Consider the following 17,192-nt stretch of genomic DNA (forward strand, 5'->3'; position numbering starts at 1 on the left):
GAGGTCTTTTATTTATTATTTTTTATCAGATATCATTTTTTTAAGTGACACAGCCACACATCTCAGATAGATACACAATATGTCTTTAGTATTTATTACAAAATCAATCTAGATTTATTTATTTAATAATGTTCCATAAAATGTTCAGTTTTCATTTTCAATTTTTTTTCTCAATAGACATAAAATGCACAAAATGTTAATACTTGGTCTTTGACATTAGTATTTTGCTCCCTTTCATTTAAACACAACAGTGAATAATTTGACAGTTAATTGTAAAATAAGAGATTAACAGTTAGAAAATCTGTAAAAGAAAATCAATCATAAGTGTATCTTTCCATCAGAAATAGACTGGTACATCTCCTGTGTCATGGGGATGTATCCCTTACTGTCCTCCAGGTAGTATAATCGATCCTGCATCACGGATGGGTTGAATCCCTCTTCGGCTAGCTTCACCTTCATCTGCTTGAACGTTCCAGTGACAGCCAAGGAATTCTGGGATTTTTAAAATAAAATAAATTACGTTAAAATGTATGTTTTATGAATCTTAAGCGTTTTGAGAAAATCTTTAAAAAAGTACAATCTGGGATCAGGGAATCTCTTCAACATATCCCAGATGGTAGCTTTAAGCGCTTTGTAAATAAAAGGTATCATGACGATGATTGTAATTTGAACATTATTCCCACGGGATCACCTGTATGCGTATGAAGCGTGGTCTAGCGTAGCTGGGCAGGCAGGTCTTGACGTGCTCCAGTGTGGCTTTACTGTCAAACTCCATGTCATCTTTCAGTTTGACCGCTGCCATTCCAACCCTCCCCTCGTGTCCTGTGGGGTACGTCACAAAGCAGGATCACCAAGAGAGACAGCTGACTTTAATACATTTTCAGAAATTCCCATTGATTTTAAATTCTCCCCCTTTAAAGTCCTGGTCCTTCACAGCCAACATGAGAAGAACACACTGGGTTAATAACTACACAATGATGTGACTGTGTGTGTTGTAGGTGTGTAGGTGTGTATTGTTATATGTAGCTATATATACTATGTCAACTGTGTGTAGTGTATATAAAACATCCTATGAATAAAACTATTCTATAAAAAAGATATGTTTAATGAGGTGACTGTAAGTCGCTCTGGATAAGAGAGTCTGTTAAATGAACCTAGCTACCTCTGGATAGGAGACTCTGTTAAATGAACCTAGCTACCTCTGGATAAGAGAGTCTGCTAAATGAACCTAGCTACCTCTGGATAAGAGAGTCTGTTAAATGAACCTAGCTACCTCTGGATAAGAGAGTCTGTTAAATGAACCTAGCTACCTCTGGATAAGAATATCTGCTAAATGAACCTAGCTACCTCTGGATAAGAGAGTCTGTTAAATGAACCTAGCTACCTCTGGATAAGAGAGTCTGCTAAATGAACCTAGCTACCTCTGGATAAGAGAGTCTGTTAAATGAACCTAGCTACCTCTGGATAAGATAGTCTGTTAAATGAACCTAGCTACCTCTGGATAAGAGAGTCTGCTAAATGAACCTAGCTACCTCTGGATAAGAGAGTCTGTTAAATGAACCTAGCTACCTCTGGATAAGAGAGTCTGCTAAATGAACCTAGCTACCTCTGGATAAGAGCGTCTGTTAAATGAACCTAGCTACCTCTGGATAAGAGAGTCTGTTAAATGAACCTAGCTACCTCTGGATAAGATTATCTGCTAAATGACTGAAATGCAAAATCACCTTGAACCTTGACACCGTAGACGTTGGCTTCTTCGATACATTCCACCATGATCAGGTGCTCAGTCACCTCCGTGGTGGCCACGTTCTCTCCTTTCCACCTGGATGTTAACTCATATCAAATTAATTCAGACAGTAGCCTGGCCTAGAACCCAAAGAGCAAGCAGAAGCAGACTGCAAACACTTCCAGGAAGGAAGAAACCTAGAGAAACCCAGCTCATAACTCAACCTGCAGGTGATTGACAGGACAGGACAATAACATTACATCTATAGTATTAAACCCAGCTCATTATTAAACCTTTAGTTGATAACTACTAAAGTAAAACAGCTAAAGCGCTTCTGACCTGAAGGTGTCTCCAATGCGGTCCATGAAGTAAATAAAGCCTTCGTGGTCGATCCTCAGCAGGTCTCCACTGTTGAAGTACAGATCTCCCTTAACAAACACATCTCTCAGCTTCTTCCTGTCTGTCTGCTGCTGGTTATTAGCATAGCCACTGAACGGAGTCTGCACCGTAATCTTGGCAACCAGCAATCCAGTTTCTCCTGAGGACCAAAACAACAAGTAATGGGGTGTCTGTGTGAATATGTGTGTGTGTGTGTGTGTGTGTGTGTGTGTGTGTGTGTGTGTGTGTGTGTGTGTGTGTGTGTGTGTGTGTGTGTGTGTGTGTGTGTGTGTGTGTGTGTGTGTGTGTGTGTGTGTGTGTGTGTGTATATGTGTGTGTTCTCACCTTTAGGGACTTTGATACAGAAACCTCTGGAGTCTTTGACAGGTTCCTCTCTCTCTGTGTCATACTGAATCAGAGCGTAGGAGAAGCTTGCCTGCGAACACACATACAGACAGACAGACAGACAGACAGACAGACAGACAGACAGACAGACAGACAGACAGACAGACAGACAGACAGACAGACAGACAGACAGACAGACAGACAGACAGACAGACAGACAGACAGACAGACAGACAGACAGACAGACAGACAGACAGACAGACAGACAGACAGACAAACAACACACATAACAATAGAAAACAATGATACACCATATCAATCAATCACTCAAATCTATTTATAAGGCCCTTCTTGCATCAGCTGATGTCACAAAGTACTGTACAGAAACACAGCCTAAAACCCCAAACAGCAAGCAATGCAAGTGTAGAAGCACAGTGGCTAGGAAAAACTCCCAAGAAAGGCCGAAACCTAAGAAGAAACCTAGAGGAACCAGGCTATAATGGGTGGCCAGTCCTCTTCTGGCTGTGCTGGGTGGAGATTATAACAGAACATGGCCAAGATGTTCAAATGTTCATAGATGACCAGCAGGGTCAAATAATAACAATGTATGTACATATACAGTGTAATATGTCTATGTAGTTGAATGTATCTATGTAGTGTAATGCATCTATGTAGTGTAATGCATAAATGTAGTGTAATGCATCTATGTAGTGTAATGCATCTATGTAGTGTAGAGCATATATGTAGTGTAATGTATCTATGTAGTGTAATGCATATATGTAGTGTAATGTATCTATGTAGTGTAATGCATCTATGTAGTGTAGAGCATATATGTAGTGTAATGCATAAATGTAGTGTAATGCATCTATGTAGTGTAATGCATCTATGTAGTGTAGAGCATATATGTAGTGTAATGTATCTATGTAGTGTAATGCATATATGTAGTGTAATGTATCTATGTAGTGTAATGCATCTATGTAGTGTAGAGCATATATGTAGTGTAATGTATCTATGTAGTGTAATGCATATATGTAGTGTAAAGCATATATGTAGTGTAATGTGTCGATGTAGTGTAATGCATATATGTAGTGTAAAGCATATATGTAGTGTAATGTATCTATGTAGTGTAATGCATATATGTAGTGTAATGCATGTACATAGTATAACGCTTGTATAGTGCCTTTCAAAAGTATTCACCCCCCTTGGCGTTTTTCCTATTTTGTTGCACTACAACCTGTAATATGAAATAGATTTTTATTTGGATTTCATGTAACGGACATAAACAAAATAGTCCAAATTGGTGAAGTGAAATGGAAGAAATTACTTTTATCAAAACAAATTTAAAACTGAAAAGTGGTGAGTGCATATGTATTCACCCCCTATGCTATGAAGCCTCTAAATAAGATCTGGTGCAACCAATTACCTTCAGAAGTCACATAATTAGTTAAATAAAGTTCACCTGTGTGCAATCTAAGTGTCACACGATCTGTCACATGATCTCAATATATATACACCTGTTCTGAAAGGCCCTAGAGTCTGCAACACCACTAAGCAAGAGGTACCACCAAGCAAGTGGCACTATGAAGACCAAGGAGCTCTCCAAACAGGTCAGGGATAAAGTTGTGGAGAAGTACAGACCAGGGTTGGGTTATAAAAAAATATCTGAAACTTTGAACATCCCACGGAGCACCAATAAATCCATTATTAAAAAATGGAAAGAGTATGGCACCACAACAAACCTGCCAAGAGAGGGCCACCCACCAAAACTCACGGACCAGGCAAGGAGGGCATTAATCAGAGAGGCAACAAAGATAACAAAGATAACCCTGAAGGAGCTGCAAAGCTCCACAGTGGAGATTGGAGTATCTGTCCATAGGACCACTTTAAGCCGTACACTCCACAGAGCTGGGCTTTATGGAAGAGTGTCCAGAAAAAAGCCATTGCTTAATTATATGGAAGAAGGTACTCTGGTCAGATGAGACAAAAATGTAGGTTTTTGGCCATCAAGGGAAACACTATGTCTGGCGCAAACCCAACACCTCGCATCACCCCGAGAACACTATCCCCACAGCGAAGCATGGTACTGGTAGCATCATGCTATGGGGATGTTTTTCATTGGCAGGGACTGGGAAAGTGGTCAGAATTGAAGGAATGATCGATGGCGCTAAATACAGGGAAATTCTTGAGGGAAACCTGTTTCAGTCTTCCAGAGATTTGAGATTGGGACGGAGGTTCACCTTCCAGCAGGACAATGACCCTAAGCATACTGCTAAAGCAACACTCGAGTGGTTTAAGGGGAAATATTTAAATGTCTTGGAATGGCCTAGTCAAAGCCCAGACCTCAATCCAATTGAGAATCTGTGGTATGCCTTAAAGATTGCTTTACACCAGCGGAACCCATCCAACTTGAAGGAGCGGGAGCAGTTTTGCCTTGAAGAATGGGCAAAAATCACAGTGGCTAGATGTGCCAAGCTTATAGAGACATACCCCAAGAGACTTGCAGCTGTAATTGCTGCAAAAGGTGGCTCTACAAAGTATTGACTTTGGGGGGGTGAATAGTTATGCATGCTCAAGTTTTCTGTTTTTTGTCTTATTTCTGTTTTGTTTCACAATAAAAAAGATTTTGCATCTTCAAAGTGGTAGGCATGTTGTGTAAATCAAATGATACAAACCACCCAAAAATCAATTCCAGGTTGTAAGGCAACAAAATAGGAAAAATGCCAAGGGGCTGAATACTTTCGCTAGCCACTTTATGTAGTGTAATACATCTATGCAATGTAATGCATCTATCTACACCGTATCAAAGTAATGTATGTACGTATATAGTGTAATATATCTATGTAGTGTAATGTATGTATGTAGTGTAATGTATGTATGTAGTGTACTGTATCTATGTAGTGTAATGTATCTGTGTAGTGTAATGTATGTACAGTCGTGGCCAACAGTTTTGAGAATTACACAAATATTAATTTCCACAAAGTTTGCTGCTTCTTTAGATATTTTTGTCAAATGTTACGATGGAATACTGAAGTATAATTAAAAGCATTTCATAAGTGTCAAAGGCTTTTATTGACAATTACATGAAGTTGATGCAAAGAGTCAATATTTGCAGTTTTGACCCTTCTATTCAAGACCTCTGCAATCCACCCTGGCATGCTGTCAATTAACTTCTGGGCCACATCCTGACTGATGGCAGCCCATTCTTGCATAATCAATGCTTGGAGTTTGTCAGAATTTGTGGGTTTTTGTTTGTCCACCTGCCTCTTGAGGATTGACCACAAGTTCTCAATGGGATTAAGGTCTGGGGAGTTTCCTGGCCATGGACCCAAAATATCGATGTTTTGTTCCCCGAGCCACTTAGTTATTACTTTTGCCTTATGGCAAGGTGCTCCATCATGCTGGAAAAGGCATTGTTCATCACCAAACTGTTCCTAGATGGTTGGGAGAAGTTGCTCTCGGAGGGTGTGTTGGTACCATTCTTTATTCATGGCTGTGTTCTTAGGCAAAATTATGAGTGAGCCCCTCCCTTGGTTGAGAAGCAACCCCACACATGAATGGTCTCAGGATGCTTTACTGTTGGCATGACACAGGACTGATGGTAGCGCTCACCTTGTCTTCTCCGGACAATCTTTTTCCCGGATGCCCCAAACAATCGGAAAGGGGATTTCTCAGAGAAAATGACTTCACCCCAGTCCTCAGCAGTCCCATCCCTGTACCTTTTGCAGAATATCAATATGTCCCTGATGTTTTTCCTGGAGAGAAGTGGCTTCTTTGCTGCCCTTCTTGACACCAGGCCATCCTCCAAAAGTCTTCGCCTCACTGTGCGTGCAGATGCAATCACACCTGCCTGCTGCCATTCCTGAGCAAGCTCTGTACTGGTGGTGCCCCGATCCCACAGCTAAATCAACTTTAGGAGATGGTCCTGGCGCTTGCTGGACTATCTTGGGCGCCCTGAAGCCTTCTTCACAACAATTGAACCGTTGTCCTTGAAGTTCTTGATGATCCGATAAATGGTTGATTTAGGTGCAATCTTACCCTGCAGCAATATCCTTGCCTGTGAAGCCCTTTTTGTGCAAAGAAATGATGACGGCACGTGTTTCCTTGCAGGTAACCATGATTGACAGAGGAAGAACAATGATTCCAAACACCACCCTCCTTTTGAAGCTTCCAGTCTGTTATTCAAACTCAATCAGATGACAGCGTGATCTCCAGCCTTGTCCTCGTCAACATTCACACCTGTGTTAACGAGAGAATCACTGACGTGATGTCAGCTGGTCCTTTTGTGGCAGGGCTGAAATGCAGTGGAAATGTTTGTCGGGGATTCAGTTAATTTGCGTGGCAAAGAGGGACTTTACAATTAATTGCAATTCATCTGATCACTCTTCATAACATTCTGGAGTATATGCAAATTGCCATCATACAAACTGAAGCAGCAGACTTTGTGAAAATTAATATTTGTGTCATTCTCAAAACTTTTGGCTACGACTGTACAGTTGAAGTCAGAAGTTTACATACACCTTAGCCAAATACATTACAACTCAGTTTTTTCTGCAATTCCTGACATTTAATCCTAGTAAAAATGCCCTGTCTAAGGTCAGTTAGGATCACCACTTTATTTTAAGAATGTGAAATGTCAGAATAGTAGAGAATCATTTATTTCAGCTTTCCCAGTTGGTCAGAAGTTTACATACACTCAATTAGTATTTGGTAGCATTGCCTTTAAATTGTTTAACTTAGGTCAAGCCTTCCACAAGCTTTCCACAATAAGTTGGTTGAATTTTGGCCTATTCCTCCTGAAAGAGCTGGTGTAACTGAGTCAGATTTTTAGGCCTCCTTGCTCGCACACGCTTTTTCAGTTCTGCCCACAAATGTTCTATAGGATTGAGGTCAGGGCTTTGTGATGGCCACTCCAATACCTTGACTTCATTGTCTTTAAGCCATTTTGCCACAACTTTGGAAGTATGCTTGGGGTCATTGTCCATTTGGAAGACACATTTGCAACTAAGCTTTAATTTCCTGACTGATGTCTTGAGATGTTGCTTCAATATATCCACATAAGTTTCCTGCCTCATGATGCCATCTATTTTGTGAAGTGCACCAGTCCCTCCTGCAGCAAAGCACCCCCACAACATGATGCTGCCACCCCGTGTTTCACGGTTGGGATTTTTTTTGTTTGTTTGTTTTGTACTGGACCCCCGTGGGAATCGAACCCACATGCTCTACCATCATGCTGGCATTGCAAACACCATGCTCTACCAACTGAGCCACAGGGAATGCCTAGGATGGTATTCTTCGGCTAGCAAGCCTCCTCCCTTTTCCTCCAAACATAACGATGGTCATTATGGCCAAACAGTTCTATTTTTGTTAAATCAAACCAGAGGACATTTCTCCAAAAAGTACAATATTTGTCCCCATGTGCAGTTGCAAACCGTAGTCTGGCTTTTTCATGGCAGTTTTGGAGCAGTGGCTTCTTCCTTGCTGAGCGGCCTTTCAGGTTATGTCGATATAGGACTCGTTTTACTGTGGATATAGATTATTTTGTACCTGTTTCCTCCAGCATCTTCACAAGGTCCTTTGCTGTTGTTCTGGGATTGATTTGCACTTTTCGCACCAAAGTACGTTAATCTCTAGGAGACAGAAGCCATCTCCTTCCTGAGCGGTATGACGGCTGCGTGGTTCCATGGTGTTTATACTTGCGTACTACTGTTTTTACAGATGAACGTGGTACCTTCAGGCATTTGGACATTTTTCCCAAGGATGAACCAGACTTGTGGAGGTCTACCATTTTTTTCTGAGGTCTTGGCTGATTTCTTTTGATTTTCCCATGATGTCAAGCAAAGAGTCACTGCGTTTGAAGGTAGGCCTTGAAATACATCCACAGGTACACCTCCAATTGACTCAAATTATGTCAATTAACCTATCAGAAGTTTCTAAAGCCATTTTTGGGAATTTTTGCAAGTGTATGTAAACTTCCGACTTCAACTGTATGTAGTGTAATGTATGTATGTAGTATAATGTATGTAGTGTAAAGCATCTATGTAGTGTAATGCATCTATGTACTGTAATGCATCTATGTAGTGTAATGTATCTATGTAGTGTAATGTGTGTATGTAGTATAATGTATCTATGTAGTGTAATGTATCTATGTAGAGTAATGTGTGTATGTAGTGTAATGTATCTATGTAGTGTAATGTATCTGTCACAGTATCTAACGAAGGTGGCGCCCCTCCTCGGTCGGGCGGCGCTCGGCGGTCGTTGTCGCCGGCCTATTAGCTGCCACCGATCGTTGTTTCTGTGTCTTTTGGTTTTGTCTGTCTGTCTATCTCGCACCTGTTTTGTGTTTGTCATTAGTGGGGGGTTATTTAGTGTGTATTTTCAGTTGGGGTTCTCGGGGAGGCCACTCAGGACAGTTGTGATTATAAATTGTTATTGTAGATTATTATTGCCGGGCTGCACCCCGTGCGCTTTCGTTTCCAGTGCGCTTATTTTGGGGAGGTGTTTTTCCCCTGGCAGACTTCGCCACGCGCCTGGTGCCCTATGGCTATTGCGTGTCAATAATATTATTAAAACACCGTTGCTCCGGCCCTCTGTCTCCTGCTCCTGATTCCACCTCTCCACTGGTCCTAGACAGTCGTGACAGAATCCCGCACCGAATATGGAGTCAGCAGGAGCAGAAGCGCCGTCCATGGCTGAGCAGGTCTCTCAACACGCCAGCCTCCTCCACCGCCTCGGCTCGGCCATGGACCAGGTGTTGGCCCGGTTGGAGAACTGGAAGAGAGGTGCTTCCCCAGCTGGACCAGCTCCGGTCCCTCACCCTGCGCCCCTACACACACCCCCTGAAGCGGCCGCCGGTGGTATCCGGATTACTCCTCCCCGGGAGTTCGATGGGACGGCCGCTGGGTGCAAGGGGTTTTTGCTCCAATTGGAACTATACCTGGCGACCGTCCGCCCCCCCCCTTCCGACGAAGAGAGAGTGAGCGTCCTCGTCTCCTGTCTCACGGGTCGAGCCCTGGAATGGGCCAATGCGGTCTGGGATGGCCCAGACTCGGCTCGGGGCGACTACCCTGAGTTCACCCGCCGCTTCCGGGCGGTTTTCGATCATCCCCCGGAGGGCAGGGCGGCGGGTGAGCGGCTATTCCACTTGAGACAGGAGACGAGGAGCGCTCAGGATTTCGCCCTAGAATTCCGGACTCTCGCCGCTGGATCGGGGTGGAACGAGCGGGCCTTGATAGACCACTATAGGTGTAGCCTTCGCGAGGACGTCCGCCGGGAGCTGGCCTGTAGGGACAACACCTCCACCTTAGACCAACTGGTGGATTTGTCCATTAGACTGGACAACCTGCTGGCTTCCCGGGGACGTTCCAGTCGGGGCCTGTTCGTTCCGCCTCCCAGTCCCCCCGCTCCACAGCCCATGGAGATAGGGGGGACTGCGTCGAGGAGGACCGGAGGGGGGGGTCTCTCCTGCACCCGATGTGGACGCAGAGGACACACTGTGGACCGGTGCTGGAGTGGTCCCCCCGGGAGTTCGGAGGGCAGGCAGAGCACTACTTCGAACCCCCAGGTGAGTCCGCACCAGCCACACCCAGAGCCCCCTGTCATGTACACCTCTGTTTGTTTTCCTGATTTTTCCCCTCACTTCCAGTATAAGGCACTAGTCGATTCAGGTGCAGCTGGGAGTTTTATGGACCGTGGGTTAGCGAAGAGGTTAGGGATTCCCCTGGTTCAGCTGGACCACCCCTTCCCTGTGCACGCCCTAGATAGTCGACCGCTAGGGTCAGGCCAAGTAGGGGAGGTCACAGTGCCACTGGTTATGCAGACGTGGGGGGGGTCATGAGGAGCGTATCAGCCTGTTCCTCATTGACTCCCCAGCGTTTCCGGTGGTACTGGGAATCCCCTGGCTAGCCACGCACAACCCGCAGATTTCGTGGAGACAGAGGGCTCTTACGGGGTGGTCGAGGGAGTGCTCAGGTAGGTGCATAGGAGTTTCCATCGGTGCGACTACGGTGGAGAGTCCAGACCAAGTCTCCACCGTGCACATTCCCTCAGAGTATGCCGATTTGGCTATCGCCTTCAGTAAGACGAAGGCGACTCTATTACCCCCCCATCGACGAGGCGATTGTGCGATAAACCTCCAGGCCGACGCGGTTCTTCCTAGGAGTCACGTCTATCCTCTGTCTCAGGAGGAGACAGTGGCTATGGATACATACGTCACTGAATCCTTGAGACAGGGATACATTCGGCCATCTAAGTCCCCCGTCTCCTCGAGTTTTTTTTTCGTGAAGAAGAAGGAGGGAGGTCTGCGCCCGTGTATTGACTACAGAGGTCTAAATGCTATCACAGTGGGTTTCAGTTACCCGCTACCTCTCATTGCTACGGCAGTGGAGTCATTTCACGGGGCGCGCTTCTTCACGAAATTAGATCTCAGGAGCGCATATAACCTGGTGCGTATCCGAGATGGAGACGAGTGGAAAACCGCATTTAGCCTGTTAGGGCTAGGGGGCAGCATTGACACGGCTGGATAAAAAACATACCCGATTTAATCTGGTTACCACTCCTACCCAGTAACTAGAATATGCATATACTTATTACATATGGATAGAAAACACCCTAAATTTTCTAAAACTGTTTGAATGGTGTCTGTGAGTATAACAGAACTCAAATGGCAGGTCAAAACCTGAGAGATTCCTTTACAGGAAGTGGCCTGTCTGACCATTTGTTGAACTTCTTTTCCATCTCTATCATTTACTAAGGATCTCTGCTCTAACGTGACACTTCCCACGTCGTCCATAGGCGCTCAGAGCCCGGGAAAAAACAGAATGTCGTCATTCCAGCCCCAGGCTGAAACACATTATCGCCTTTCTCAAGTGGCCGATCAAGAGACACTAGCTTATGCGCGTGACCCCGACCGCCCCCGCCTTTGGGATTTTTTCCTCTGTTTGCCGAAAAGGAGATTCCCTGTCGGAATATTATCGCTTTTCTACGAGAAAAATGTCGTAAAAATTGATTTTAAACAGCGGTTGACATGCTTCGAAGTACGGTAATGGAATACTTAGAATTTTATTGTCACGAATTGCGCCATGCGCGTGACACTTCTTTACAATTTCGGATAGTGTCTGGAACGCACGAACAAAACGCCGCTATTCGGATATAACGATGGATTATTTTGGACCAAACCAACATTTGTTAATGAAGTAGCAGTCCTGGGTGTGTATTCTGACGAAGACAACAAAAGGTAATGAAATTTTATAATAGTAAATATGATTATGGTGAGTGCTAAACTTGCCGGGTGTCTAAATAGCGAGCCCGTGATGCCTGGGCTATGTACTTAGAATATTGCAAAATGTGCTTTCACCAAAAAGCTATTTTAAAATCGGACATATCGAGTGCATAGAGGAGGTCTGTATCTATAATTCTTAAAATAATTGTTATGCTTTTTGTGAACGTTTATCGTGAGTAATTTAGTAAAATGTTAGCGAATTCCCCGGAAGTTTGCGGGGGGTATGCTAGTTCTGAACGTCACATGCTAATGTAAAAAAGCTGGTTTTTGATATAAATATGAACTTGATTGAACAAAACATGCATGTATTGTATAACATAATGTCCTAGGGTTGTCATCTGATGAAGATCATCAAAGGTGAGTGCTGCATTTAGCTGTCTTCTGGGTTTTGGTGACATTATATGCTGGCTTGAAAAATGGGTGTCTGATTATTTCTGGCTTGGTACTCTGCTGACATAATCTAATGTTTTGCTTTCGTTGTAAAGCCTTTTTGAAATCGGACAGTGTGGTTAGATTATCGAGAGTCTTGTCTTTAAATGGCTGTAAAATAGTCATATGTTTGAGAAATTGAAGTAATAGGATTTTTAAGGTTTTGAAAATCGCGCCACAGGATAGCAGTGGCTGTTACGTAGGTGGGACGAATTCGTCCCGCCTAGCCTAGAGAGGTTAATACCACATCGGGCCATTATGAGTACCTCGTCATGCCGTATGGGTTAAAGAACGCTCCCGCTGTCTTCCAATCCTTTGTGGACGAGGTCCTTCGGGACATGCTCGGGCAGGGTGTGGTGGTGTACATCGATGACATCCTGATTTGCTCCGCCACACGCGCCGAGCATGTGTCCCTTGTGCGTAAAGTGCTTGGGCGGCTGCTGGAGCATAACCTATACGTCAAGGCTGAGAAATGCGAGTTCTTCAAACGAGCCGTCTCATTTTTAGGATATCGCATTTCCACCTCGGGGGTAGAGGTGGAGTGTGACCGCGTGACGGCTGTGCGTAATTGGCCCACCCCAACCACTGTGAAGGAGGTGCAGCGGTTCTTGGGGTTCGCTAATTATTATCGGAGGTTTATCCGGGGTTTTGGTCAGGTGGCGGCTCCCATTACCTCACTGATGAAGGGGGGGCCGGTGCGGCTACGATGGTCAGCAGAGGCGGACAGAGCCTTCCATCGTCTGAAGGTTCTGTTTACCAATGCACCTGTCCTGGCGCATCCGGACCCCTCCTTGCCATTCATAGTGGAGGTGGACGCGTCCGAGGCTGGGGTAGGAGCTGTGCTATCGCAGCGCTCGGGCGTTCCTCCGAAGCTCCGCCCATGTGCCTTCTTTTCTAAGAAGCTGAGCCCGGCGGAGCGCAACTATGATGTGGGGGACCGGGAGCTGTTAGCCGTGGTCAGGGCTTTGACAGTGTGGAGACATTGGCTTGAGGGGGCACGTCACCCTTTTCTCATCTGGACCGACCACCGTAACCTGGAGTATATTCGGGCAGCGAGGAGGCTTAATCCCCGTCAGGCAAGGTGGGCCATGTTTTTTACGAGGTTTCACTTTACCCTCTCGTACATTCCAGGTTCCCGGAACCGGAAGGCTGACGCACTGTCGCGTCTCTACGACACCGAGGAGCGGACCATCGATCCTACTCCCATACTCCCCGCCTCCTGTCTGGTGGCACCGGTGGTATGGGAGGTGGATGCGGACATCGAGCGGGCGGGTCGGTCAGAACCCACTCCTCCTCAATGTCCCGTGGGCCTGAAATACGTTCCGCTTGGTGTCCGCGATCGTCTGATCCGATGGTCCCACGCTCTACCCTCCTCGGGTCATCCTGGGGTGGAACGGACAGTGCGGGGCCTGAAGGGAAGGTACTGGTGGCCCACCTTGGCTGAGGATGTTCGGCGTTATGTCTCTTCCTGTTCGGTATGCGCTCAGTGCAAGGCTCCTAGGCACCTGCCTCGAGGGAAATTACAGCCCCTCCCCGTTCCACAGTGGCCTTGGTCTCACCTCTCGGTGGATTTCCTCACGGATCTCCCGCCGTCCCAGGGTAATACGGCGATCCTGGTCGTTGTGGACAGGTTCTCTAAGTCCTGCCGTCTGCTCCCTTTGCCCGGTCTTCCTACGGCCCTGCAAACCGCGGAGGCCCTGTTCACCCATGTCTTCCGGCACTATGGGGTGCCCGAGGACATCGTATCTGATCGAGGTCCCCAGTTCACGTCCAGGGTGTGGAGATCGTTTATGGAGAGGCTGGGGGTCTCGGTCAGCTTGACCTCGGGGTTCCACCCCGAGAGTAATGGGCAGGTGGAGCGCATTAACCAGGATGTGGGCAGGTTCCTGCGGTCGTATTGCCGGGACTGGCCAGGGGAGTGGGCGCAGTTCGTGCCATGGGCCGAGATGGCCCAGAACTCTCAGCGCCACTCCTCTACCAACCTATCACCCTTCCAGGTGGTATTGGGGTATCAGCCGGTCCTGGTGCCATGGCAACAGAGCCAGACGGAGGCTCCTGCGGTGGATGCATGGGTGAAGCGCTCTCAGGAGACCTGGAATGGTGTCCAGGTGTGCCTAAGGAGGGCTGGTGAACGTCACAAGGAGAGCGCTGACCGCCACCGCAGTGACGCCCCCGTGTATAATCCGGGGGACAGAGTCTGGCTCTCGACCCGGAACCTGCCTCTCCGCCTGCCCTGCCGGAAGCTGGGTCCGCGGTTTGTGGGGCCGTTCAAAGTCCTGAGGAGGATAAACGAGGTGTGTTACAGGTTACAACTCCCTTCATATTACCGTATTAACCCCTCGTTTCATGTGTCTCTCCTCAGGCCGGTGGTAGCTGGTCCACTGCAGGACGATGAGGTGCTGGAGGTCCCCCCGCCCCCCCTGGACATCGGGGGGGCCCCGGCGTACACAGTCCGAGCCATCCTGGACTCCCGACGTCGGGTCGGGGGCCTGCAGTACCTCGTGGACTGGGAGGGGTACGGTCCGGAGGAGAGGTGCTGGGTTCTGGCGGCGGACATTCTAGATCCACCTATGCTACAAGAATTCCACCGTCGCCGTCCGGATCGGCCGGCGCCTCGCCCTCCGGGCCGTCCCCGAGGCCGCGCGTCAGGGGAGGGGTACTGTCACAGTATGTAACGAAGGTGGCGCCCCTCCTCGGTCGGGCGGCGCTCGGCGGTCGTTGTCGCCGGCCTATTAGCTGCCACCGATCGTTGTTTCTGTGTCTTTTGGTTTTGTCTGTCTGTCTATCTCGCACCTGTTTTGTGTTTGTCATTAGTGGGGGGTTATTTAGTGTGTATTTTCAGTTGGGGTTCTCGTGCGGGATTGTTTATTGTCCACTCAGGACAGTTGTGATTATAAATTGTTATTGTAGATTATTATTGCCGGGCTGCGCCCCGTGCGCTTTCGTTTCCAGTACGCTTATTTTGGGGAGGTGTTTTCCCCTGGCAGACTTCGCCACGCGCCTGGTGCCCTATGGCTATTGCGTGTCAATAATATTATTAAAACACCGTTGCTCCGGCCCTCTGTCTCCTGCTCCTGATTCCACCTCTCCACTGGTCCTAGACAGTCGTGACAGTATCTATGTAGTGTAATGTATCTATGTAGTGTAATGTATCTATGTAGTGTAATGTATCTGTGTAATGTATGTATGTAATGTAATGTATCTATGTAGTGTAATGTATCCATGTAGTGTAATGTATATGTGTAGTGTAATGTATCTGTGTATTGTATGTACGTAATGTATCTATGTAGTCTAATATATCTATGTAGTGTAATGTATGTATGTAGTGTAATGTATCTATGTAGTGTAATGTATCTGCTGTATGTAGTGTAATGTATCTACTGTATGTAGTGTAATGTATCTATGTAGTGTAATGTATATATGTAGTGTAATGTATCTATGTAGTGTAATGTATCTATGTAGTGTAATGTATATATGTAGTGTAATGTATGCAGTCCTTCCCCGGGAGCTCTTCCCGTTCCATGATCTCGCCATCACGGTTGACAACTCCATTGTGTCCTCCTCCTAGAGTGCTAAGAGCCTTGGCGTGACCCTGGACAACACCCTGTCGTTCTCCGCTAACATCAAGGCGGTGACCTGATCCTGTAGGTTCATGCTCTACAATATTCGCAGACCCTGCCTTACACAGGAAGCGGCGCAGGTCCTAATCCAGGCACTTGTCATCTCCCGTCTGGATTACTGCAACTCACTGTTGGCGGGGCTCCCTGCCTGTGCCATTAAACCCCTACAACTCATCCAGAACGCCACAGCCCGTCTGGTGTTCAACCTTCCCAAGTTCTCTCATGTCACCCCGCTCCTCCGCACACTCCACTGGCTTCCAGTTGAAGCTCGCATCTGCTACAAGACCATGGTGCTTGCCTACGGAGCTGTGAGGGGAACGGCACCTCCATACCTTCAGGCTCTGATCAGGCCCTACACCCAAAGAAGGGCACTGTGTTCATCCACCTCTGGCCTGCTCGCCTCCCTACTTCTATGGAAGCACAATTCCCACTCAGCCCAGTCCAAACTGTTCGCTGCTCTGGCACCCCAATGGTGGAACAAGCTCCCTCACGACGCCAGGACAGCGGAGTCAATCAACACCTTCCGTAGACACCTGAAACACCACCTCTTTAAGGAATACCTGGGATAGGATAAAGTAATCCTTCTAACCCTCCCCCCCAAAAAATATATAGATGTACTATTGTAAAGTGGTTGTTCCACTGGATATCATAAGGTGATTGCACCAATTTGTAAGTCGCTCTGGATAAGAGCGTCTTCTAAATGATGTAAATGTAAATGTAAATGATGTATCTATGTAGTGTAATGTATCTACTTTATGTAGTATAATGTATCTATGTAGTGTAATGTATCTACTGTATGTAGTGTAATGTATCCACTGTATGTAGTGTAATGTATCTATGTAGTGTAATGTATCTATGAAGTGTAATGTATCGACTTTATGTAGTATAATGCATCTATGTAGTGTAATGTATCTATGACGTGTAATGTATCTACTTTATGTAGTATAATGCATCTATGTAGTGTAATGTATCTATGTAGTGTAATGTATATACTGTATGTAGTGTATTGTATCTATGTAGTGTAATGTCTGTATGTAGTGTAATGCATCTATGTAGTGTAATGTATGAATGTAGTGTAATGTATCTATGTAGTGTAATGTATCTATGTAGTGTAATGTAACTACTGTATGTAGTATAATGTATGTATGTAGTATAATGTATCTATGTAGTGTAATGTATCTACTGTATGTAGTATAATGTATGTATGTAGTGTAATGTATCTATGTAGTGTAATGTTTGTATGTAGTGTAATGTATCTATGTACTGTAATGTATCTACTGTATGTAGTGTAATGTATCTATGTTGTGTAATGGATGTATGTAGTGTAATGAATCTACTGTATGTAGTGTATCTATGTAGTGTAATGTATGTATGTAGCGTAATGTATATATGTAGTGTAATGTATATATGTAGTGTA

General features: G+C 45.8%; 1 protein-coding gene across 1 annotated transcript in view; it reads right to left on the reverse strand.

The window, feature by feature from the left end:
• Positions 1 to 67: 67 nt before the first annotated feature.
• Positions 68 to 17,192, reverse strand: part of LOC106587894 (long-chain fatty acid transport protein 2) — a 26,621-nt gene continuing 9,496 nt past the window's right edge. Inside the window, exons 6-10 of the mRNA XM_082969780.1 lie at positions 2,450 to 2,540; positions 2,066 to 2,264; positions 1,725 to 1,822; positions 692 to 822; positions 68 to 492 (exon numbers count right to left, since the gene is read on the reverse strand). Of these exons, the coding sequence (XP_082825906.1) occupies positions 319 to 492; positions 692 to 822; positions 1,725 to 1,822; positions 2,066 to 2,264; positions 2,450 to 2,540 (693 nt within the window). The 3' untranslated portion in view covers positions 68 to 318. The remainder of the gene's footprint in view (positions 493 to 691; positions 823 to 1,724; positions 1,823 to 2,065; positions 2,265 to 2,449; positions 2,541 to 17,192) is intronic.

The sequence above is a fragment of the Salmo salar genome, chromosome 26 (assembly GCF_965601325.2).
Source record: "Salmo salar chromosome 26, fSalSal1, whole genome shotgun sequence".
Lineage (NCBI taxonomy): Eukaryota > Metazoa > Chordata > Actinopteri > Salmoniformes > Salmonidae > Salmo > Salmo salar.